Genomic DNA, 9,809 nt, shown 5'->3' with positions numbered 1-9,809 from the left:
AACGTCCTCTGTGGCTTCTCTGAGACACTCAGATCCTACGCAATGTCCAGAGAATTGCAGTCGATGTCTGTGATCATAGCATGAGCTCTTTATGTTTGTACTCTGTGCCTGGAACAATTAAACACAAGAAGCTCGTGTGCCCACCTAACTGTTTTTATCAGCTTGCCCGGGTACATTGACACATGCGTTTCTTGCTATTTCCAGATTGGTGGTCCAGGGACCAAATGCACTCTTCCAGTCCTTACTTGTGGCTCTACTGGGTTCAACAAGGAATCAGCCCACTCCAGATAAACTGAGGAGATTTGCTTATACCAGAATTAGCGTCACAATCGAAAACTAAGTTGCTCACAAGACCGATGGCTCACTTGGAGTATTGTCAGTAGCTTTGAGCTCTATATTTAGGAAAGAATGTTCTGTCATTGGAGAGGGTTCAGAGTAGGAGAATGGGGTTGAGAGGGAAATGGATCAGCCATGATGAAATGGTTGAGCAGACTCAGACATCCCACCCTGCAAAAACTCATTTCAGGGAGGTAGCACCATCAATTTGCGGGAGACTTCCGGGAGAGGTGGGATGTCTGCAATAGAGTAGCTCCTTAGCAGCTGGACAGCTAGTTTAAATAACATTAGCTATGCTAATGAACGAATGACACCTGTTAAACTCACCTCAACATGTCTTTTACAGTCTTAACCCACCATGGGCAATAGAAAAGTCACTGTTGCAAACAGTGCAGTGAGCAACACTGTAATTATTTTTGACCCCCATTAGGCAGGGGTACACTTTAGTGTAGTCTGGGGTGATGTACGTTTTATATTTTCTTTTTTTGGAACACTCTGTCATGGCGCGCTCTCTCTCTCTTGCGCGCGCGGTCACTCTCTTGCTTGCTCTCTCGTGGTCGCACTCGCGCTCTCGCTCTCTCTCTCTCTCTCTCTCTCGTGGTCGCTCTTGCTCTCGCTCATGCACTCTCTCGCTCTCTCTTGCTTTCTCTCTCTGGCACTCGCTTACTCTCAAAAAATTGATTTCCGTGATATTGTATATAATTTGCGGGCATCAGGGAGCCACTATTAATATGCAGGAGACTCCCGGAACTTCCGGGAGGGGTGGGATGTCTGCATATTCGATGGGCCAAATGGCCTAATTCTGCTCCTATGTCTTATGGACAATTACAGGCCCATGAAAGGGCATGTGTGGCATGGTAGCCTTAGGGTTAGCGTAATGTGCTACAGCGCTAACGATTGAGGTTCAATTTCCGCTGCTGTCTGTAAGGAACTTGTACTTTCTCTTGCACAGGTTGGTACATGGTTTCCTCTGGGTGCTCTGGTTTCCTCCCATATTCCAAACACGAACGGGTAAATGGGAATCAGAATCAGGTTTAATATCTCGTCGCTAGCGTTCAGGGCAGCAATGAAGGTCCTCCATCCCTGGCAGTGTTCAAGGCTTCCTTCATCGTGTCAGTAGCTCAGTTTTCACCACTATCAGTTATTCAAGTTCCACGTGGAGACTCAAGAACCCCATCACACTCAGGTTCTTCATTGCTGTTTCTGTAACAAGTTAGTTTTACCAGTCAGGCCTGCTCGCTCCGAGCTGAACCTCCGAGCCTGGAGGACCGGTGGACCACTCTGAATCTGACCTCTATCCTTTGACCTGGTTGGCATGGGTGACCCTGCAAATGTCATGAACACTGATGTTTTGCAGCAGCAGTACATTGAAATCTATAATAATAAAAACGATAAATTACAACGTCTATAAAATAATTTTAAAAGTAGTGCAAAAAGTAAGCAAGAAGAAACATTGAGTTCATTATCCATTTGGAAAACTGATGGCGGAGGAGAAGACTATATTCCTAAAGTGTTGAGTGTGTCTTAGTGCTCTTGTACCTCCTTCTTGATGGTACCAACGAAAAGAGGGCATGTACTGTTTGACGGGGATCCTTAATAATGGATGCTGCCTTTTTGAGGCCTTGCCTTTTGAAAGTGTCCTTGATGCTGGGGAGGCTAGTGCCCATGAAGAAGTTGGTTGAGTTTGGCTGCACTTATTCTGACCCCGTACAGTGGACCCTCCGTACCAGACGGTGATGCATCCAGATAGAATGCTCTCCTCCGTACGCTTGTAGAAATATGTGAGTGTCTTTGGTGACATACCAGTTCCTCAAACTCCTAATATAGCTGCTATTGTGCCTCCTCTGTAATTGCATCAATATGTTGGGCCCAGGATAGATCTTCAGAGATGCTGACAGCCGGGATCCTGAAACTGCTCATCCTTTCCATTTCCGATCCCTCGATGAGGACTGATAGGTGTTCCCTCAGCATCTCCTTCCTGAAGTCCACCATCAAATTGTAGGTATGTTATGTTTGTGCCAGAAGCTTTGTGACTCTTGTGGGCTGTTCCCAGCACATTCAGAGTGTGTTGGTTGTTAACACAAACGATGCATTTTATTATATGTTTTGATGTTCAGTGGAAAAGTTTTAAAGCACATGTAAAAAAATTATGTGAAATGAAGATGCTTTCAAAAATAATGAAAAGTTTCTAAATATCAAAAAAATTACAATAAAGGGCAGTAAAATAGTAAAAAAACTAAAATCAATATTTGGTGCAAACACCCTTTGCCTTTAAAATTGCATCAATTCTCTGAAGTACACTACCGTGTCGTGTCAAGATGCAGCCTCAGAATAGAGGGGTGTCCATTTAGAACAGAGATGAGGTGGAATTGCTTTAGCCAGAGTGGTGAATCTGTGGGATTCGTGTCCACGGGCAGCTGTGGAGGCCAGGTACATTTAAGGCAGAAGTTGATAAATTCTTAATTAGTCAGGGCATTAAGGGATACAGGCAGAAGGCAGGAGATTGGGGCTGAGAGGGAAAATGGATCAGCCATGATGAAATGGCGAAGACTAGATGAGCCAAACTCTGTTCAGAATTCTCTTGATCTTATTCATAAGAAAATCAGATTGTTCCATGAATCTTGGAGAACTTGCCACAGTTCTTCTGCAGACTTGGGCTGTCTCACTTGCTTCTGTCTCTCCAGGTAATCCCAGAGAGCCTCAATGATGTTGAGATCAGGGCTCAGCGGCGGCCATAGCATCTGAAACCATATAAAAAATCTCGGGTGCCTAAAACTTATGCACAGTACTGTACATGTGACAAATAAAGCTCATCTTATTTTGATTTTAACGAAGTAATCACTTTGAACTTGTCTGAGTTAAGTTTCAGCTGTAGTGGGAGAGATAGTGAAGATGGCCTGTGACACACAGCACTGAGTACTGGAGTACAACGTCATGTTGTAGCTGTATAGGACGTTAGTGGGGCCACATCTGGGATATTGTGCACGGTTCTGAGCCTGTTTCAGTGCTGTTAGATCAACAGTGGGGCAGGTATGCAGACAGTTGGGCAGATGGTTTGGCACAACACTGTGGGCCTATTCCTGTGCTGTATTGTTCTTTGCGGTAAACTGTGGTATGTCCAGCAAACTGGTACATTCATGCACAATTCAGCAAGACAGTGAGTATTCTTTAACAGGATGTAAAATATAATGTTTATTCACAATACCAGGCTACAATATTTGACTATCATACACATTTTATACAAGGGTTAGGTAAACAGCAAGCTTCAATTGTTCTGACAATAGATGTCCAAGAATACAATGGCAAAGAAAATCAAGCCTAAAGATGTGAATCAGGCGACTGTACATAACAATGCATAGATAGCAATTGTTAGCCTTTTATCGTAATGTGTAAATAAATTACAAAATACAAGCAACTTTATAAAACAAGAGCATCCTGAGTTCATAAATAAATTATGTCCTTCATACATAACATGACAAAGATGTGTTAGTTGGCAGCAGTTCTGAGTGTAGGCAAAAGAGAGAGGACGTGTAGACATTTAGAGGTGAAACTGCTTTAAGCACCATTAAAGAGACAAATATCCGCAAAATATAATGAACAACCTTCGGAAAGGCCACTCGGAGGTAATATGGCTCTCGGACAGAACTTCAACCTTGTTTATCATTTAAATGCACGACTACCTACTGTATGGGCTATTGGATGTCACCTCCTCGTTACCTCAAGGAACAAATTTCGATGTCCTCTGCCAATAATTAGCTTTCTTCCAAACCCTGTTCGCTATCTTAATTGTAGTCTTAGTGGACCACAGCTTCAACAATGTGATCATCCCCACAGTAAAATTGATGAATCAGTGAATATGGAATTGAAAGTAACTTCTGACCTGTTTGGCAGGTCAAATGGCAAATCTGAGGATATTTCCTTTGTGGAGGAGTCTAGGACAGAGGGTACAGACTCAGAATAAGATCGCTTTAGAACGTCAAAGGTTACGGGGAGAAGGTAGGAGAATGGGGTTGAGACGGGTAATAAATTCTCCTTGATGGAATGGCAGAGCATACTCAATGGGCTGAATGACCTAATTCTGCTCCTATGTATTAATGGTCTTAAGATTTAGCAGACAGTTCATCGGGGCTTTTCCAGGTTGAAATGTATCACGTCTCCACACTGGTGTACAGTAAGTGATAGTGCTAGGTGGTGACAGGTTTGGGTCCCGGGACCTGACCTAAACTGAAGTTGAAGCTGAAGAACATCGTTGAAGTTGAAGAACATCATTGAAGTACTGGCTGGGAGAAAAGATTTGAAGATGCAGCCTTGGTAACAAGGAGAAAAATTGCATCTTTGGTTGAAATGTTACTCCTGGGTGATTTTGACCACACTGGATCACGGGTCATGCAGGAAGAGGAAAATGTGTTCCACTTCCAAAGTTCAGCTACAAGGAAGGGAACCCGGTATCAGAAGTTGAGGGGGGGGAGAGCCCGCAACTGCTTTTATGTGACACATACTAAATTTTGGAGTAACTCAGCAAGTCAGTCAGCATCTATGGAGTTGGAATAACCAGCTGACATTTTGGGCTGAGACCCTTCATCGCTCACAAATCTCAGAACATCCTTCCCTTTCCGGTCCTGATGAAGGATCTTGGCTCGAAACATCAACTGCTTATTCCCCTCCACAAATGCTGCCTGACCTGCTGAGTTCCTTGGCATTTAGTGTGTGCTGCTCAAGACATCCAGCCTCTGCAGAATTGCTTGTGCCTAGGAGGTGATTTTATGCTGCAGGTAAGGCTGCATTGTTTGGGGAAGAAATATTTGCAGAATGCTTGACCAGCAGTTGGATCACCAAGGTAGAGTTGGCTCGGGAAGAGGAACTCATATAGTTAGGATGCTGCTAGTTGGCATGGATGGGGCCTATTTTTGTGCTTTTTGGTTAAAGGGGGGCAAATTGAGGGGCAAGTAGGCCCCTGGGGTTTATTATTCTGTTCTCATGAAATCAAGAATCCTCACAAACATGCGTGGTCTGCATTTGCAGAGTCTGGCCAGGTAAGAAGGCATTCTGGTTGTGATGTGTGCAGGAGTGCATTTACAATGATCCCATGGACTACAGTCAATAAGGGGGGAAGAGCTCGTCTGCTTTCAAATCTAATGTGTTTCATTTCTACGCCGAGGCTTGGGGGAGGAATCAGTCTGCCAGAGAGGCATCACCGTGCCTCCGAGTGGCTCATTCACTGTTAGTAAACGACAGTCACGTTAATAATGTGCTGCTTCCTGACTACAGGCCTACTCTATAGGTACAAATTACTTAAAAACAGCAAGTAGTTAAAACACCTAGCAAAACAACCTTTGAGTTCAACCTTTACTGAAACATTACCCTTGTATTTCTTGCTCATTTGAAAATCTACTGGATTTCAAAACTCAAATCCACACAACAATACCCTTAACAATCAGTCATATTTTTATATAAAAAAATGTACCATGAAACTTGATTCAAAACGTTACCAAATAACCTGCCACGGGCCCAGAAGAAAACATGATATCACAAGCATTCTCCCCCTCCCACCCTGTGTCAAATTTTTCTTTATATAACCCTCCCTGTTCTGGTGAGAATGGATATAAACAGGAATGGTGTGTAGGTTTGAGTTTGGTCTACAAAATGGATACTGCCTCTATAATCGTACAGTGAAATATGCATCACCAACCAACGACTGTACAATAATGAGTCCGTGTAAGATTTTGGATAATATAATAAAGTTTACAAGGCACTTGTAGTCCTTCTGTATATTGTTCTGAGCTCATCAGAGACAGCCCTGCGTTCCATTTCCATCCTCACACTCTGAAGACAAGGGAACTGGAGCAAGGCCTTCATATATATACAACATAACCAATGTTCCTGAAAGTGCTCTCCCAATATGATGAAAGAAAAGACATTCTCACACTCCAATATTCATCTCTGGTTCTCTTCTCTCTTTTTTTTACATTCTGTTGTGGGGAAAAAAAACTCTTCACATACGTGCTCCACACTTTGCACTTCCGCTTGTCGTCTTCCTGTTCTCTTTGGGTGGTTCTGTTTCCTTCCTCCTGGTCTGTCCGTGCACTCGCTCGCCAGTCACAACTCCCCCCCTCCCCCAACACCTTCCCCCATCCGTTAACGCCTTCCGCAGGCGATGTCGAAACACGTAATCATCATGAGGTGAGCTTTGCAGAAGTTGACCCGGTGTTCCAGTCGCTCCGTGACGCATTCCAGGGCTTCTAGGTATTCCAGTGAGTCCACCTCAAACCCTTGGTCCAGGTCGACTGGGAAGAGAGACAGGCAACCAGGTCAAAAATATGTAAAAATACAGACATCATACCGACCTTCAACATGAACTCCTTGGAGTCACAGAGCACAGAGCAACACAGTACTGGGCACTTTGGTCCATGATATAATTAATGCCCAACCTTTTAACCCTTCCCTCACACATAGCTCATAACCCTCCATTTTTCTACATCCTTGTGCCTCGTAAGTGACGCTAGTGTATCTGCCCCTCCTGCCACCTCCAGCAGTGCCTTCCACATACTTACGGCTCTCTGTGGAGAAAATCTACCTCCGTCATCTCTCTTTAACTCCTCCACCCACCATAAAAGGATGGCCTCTGGCCATTAGCCTTTGCAACCTGGGACAATGTTGCTGGCTGTCCAGCCTATCTATGCTGAGCATGGAGTTGTACCACACAGAATCAGGCCCTTCAGCCCACCAGTTTCATGCCAGCCATTCAGCCCATCTATATCAATCCTATACACCTGTATTAGAACCATATACTTCTATGCCATGCCTACTTAAGTGCCTCTTAAAGTTCAAAGTAAATTTATTGTCAAGGTACATGTATGTCACCATATATAACCCTGGGATTTGTTTTCTTGTAGGGATTCTCAATAAATTCATCATAGAATAATAACCATAATATAATCAATGCAAGACCACACTGACTGGTGTTCAACCAATGTGCAAAAGACAACAAACTGTGTAAATTCAAAAACCAGAAATTATAATAAATAAATAAACAATAAGTATTAAGAACATGAGATGAAGAGTCCTTGAAAGTGAGTCCATAGGTTGTGGGAACATTTCAGTGATGGGGCAAGTGAAATTATCCCCAAGGGTTCAGGAGCCTGATGGCTAAGGGGTAGTTACTGTTCCCGAACCTGGTGTTGGGGATCCGTGATGGTGGATGCTGCTTTTCTGCGACAATGCTCTGTGTAGATGTGCTCAATGGGGGAGATGGCTTTACCCGTGATGGTCTGGGCTGTATCCACGACACTTTCCATTCAATGGCTTTGGTGATACAGCCAGTAATTGTACCTGATTTCACTGGCAGCACCTTCTAGATAATTACTCTCTATGTAAAATACTTAACCCTCACGTCCCCTTTAACACCCCTGATGTCAGGCTAACTGGTTTATAATTTTCCAGCTTATTTTGAGAGTGTGGGATGAACTGCCAGCAAAAGTGGTAGCTATGGGTTCAGTTGTAGCATTCAGTAAAGGTTGGATGAGGACATAGATGAGGGAGATATCTGACGAGGTGTAATTCTTTGGATGCTGGTACATTTCCTTGATTGTGTGTGTGTGTGTGTGTGTGTATATGTGTGTATACTGGACTATGTGTGTATTGGATGTTGGTGACAGTGTGTGTTGCATGTGTGCATGTGTTTCCTGTCCATACACTTGTTCTTTTCTGGTTCCAGCATTCTGAGCCCTGCCGACGGTGGGAACTTGCCCGGCTGACACACCAGCAGGGTAGTTACCCTCACTGACCCATCTACCGGGCTCCAGCATTCTCACCCCTGCCGACGGTGCTCGGCTGACACACCAGCAGGGTACTCACACTCACTGACCCATTCTCACCCCTGCCAACGGTGCTCGGCTGACACACCAGCAGGGTACTCACACTCACTGACCCATTCTCACCCCTGCCAACGGTGCTCGGCTGACACACCAGCAGGGTACTCACACTCACTGACCCATTCTCACCCCTGCCAACGGTGCTCGGCTGACACACCAGCAGGGTATTCACACTCACTGACCCATTCTCACCCCTGCCAACGGTGCTCGGCTGACACACCAGCAGGGTACTCACACTCACTGATCCATTTACTGGGCTCCAACATCAGCCGCTGTTTGGTTGCCTCCAGCTCCTGCATCAACACGTTGTATTTGGTTTTGACCTCTGAAATCCTCTGCTGCCGGTTCTCGGGTATCTTCAGCTTTGCGTTGAAACAGATAAATCCCCGCAGCTGGAAGTGAAAAACAGCCGGTCTTAGAGCTCCCTCTCCACGTCTCAAAGGCCATGACTTCCAGCTGACTGAGTGCCCAGTCTCTCCATAAAACTTACCCCTTATGACTCAACAAGGACATGATACCAACGACAACTTTTGCCCTTCCCCATCCAGACTCTCTGTTGCATTACTCCCATGACATAGAGAGCGCTGAACAGAGTGAGACTGGTGTTTGATGGCTCTGGGCCTGTACTCACTGGAGCTTAGAAGAATGAGGGGGATCTCACTAAAACCTACCAAATACCGAAAAGCCTAGACAGAGTGAATGTGGAGAGGATACTTCCTATATTGGACGGGAGGGAGGGTCTAGGACCAGAGGGCACAACCCAGAATAGAAGGACATCCCTTTAGAACAAAGATGAGGAGGAATTGCTTTAACCAAAGGCTGGTGGACCTGTGGAATTCATTGCCACAGACAGCTGCGTAGGCCGAGTCCATGGTGTATGTTTAAAGTGGGGGTTGATATGTTTTTGATTATTATAAGTGTGTCGATGCTTATGGGGAGAAGGCAGGAGAATCGGGTTGAGTGGGAAAATAAATTAGCCATGATGGAATGGTGGAGCAGACTCAATGGACAAAAGGCCTAATTCTGCTATTGTGCCTTAAGGCTTAAATAGACTGCAACTGATTTGGTGTTAACATACTGAGTGCTGGGTGAAGCTAGTGGTGCTCTCAGAAAGGTTACTACATATTCCGAGACCAGTTTCCCTTTACATTAACAATTCAGTTGGTCCCAATTCCACCTTCCCTCCCCCAATTCTGTACACTACGACCAGTTGCTGTTTGAATGTCATGTTCAGGTTAGACATGTTGACGGTGATGGAGCAGTGAGTAGAAAGAGTGAAGAAAATCTACAAACCTTGTTATCGGCCGCCCTCCTCCTCTGCAGCCGCTCCACGTCATCTATCTCATAGACCTTGATCTCGAAGGGCTCAGCCATCCCCCTCTGCACAGGCCGGAGGTCCACCCAGCGCAGGCCGGAGCTGCCGGCTGGTTTCCTGGCAATAGGCGCGGCCTCAGACGACGGGCCGGGCAGGAGGCGCCGTCTCTGGGATCCTGGAAACAGAAGAGAGGGACAACAGTGATGTGCTGCCTCAGGTCTGCACAGCTGTCCGCTGGGTCTCCGTGAGTAGCGCGTGCGTCATGCTTTGCAGCCGGGAGGAAAAGA

The 9,809-nt window shown here is 45.3% G+C and overlaps 1 protein-coding gene across 5 annotated transcripts in view; it reads right to left on the bottom strand.

The window, feature by feature from the left end:
- Positions 1-3,500: 3,500 nt before the first annotated feature.
- Positions 3,501-9,809, bottom strand: part of kif26ba (kinesin family member 26Ba) — a 395,022-nt gene continuing 388,713 nt past the window's right edge. For 4 of the 5 annotated variants that reach the window (XM_072264804.1, XM_072264806.1, XM_072264807.1 and 1 more), the window contains 3 exons: positions 9,501-9,697; positions 8,443-8,599; positions 3,501-6,620 (listed from right to left, as the gene is read on the bottom strand). In XM_072264804.1, coding sequence (XP_072120905.1) covers positions 6,472-6,620; positions 8,443-8,599; positions 9,501-9,697 — 503 coding nt within the window. In that variant the 3' untranslated portion in view covers positions 3,501-6,471. The remainder of the gene's footprint in view (positions 6,621-8,442; positions 8,600-9,500; positions 9,698-9,809) is intronic. The other variant, XM_072264805.1, reaches the window with a different exon arrangement.

The sequence above is a fragment of the Mobula birostris genome, chromosome 8 (assembly GCF_030028105.1).
Source record: "Mobula birostris isolate sMobBir1 chromosome 8, sMobBir1.hap1, whole genome shotgun sequence".
Lineage (NCBI taxonomy): Eukaryota > Metazoa > Chordata > Chondrichthyes > Myliobatiformes > Myliobatidae > Mobula > Mobula birostris.
Note: the sequence above shows the minus strand (reverse complement) of the source record. Positions and strands in the feature narration are given on the sequence as shown.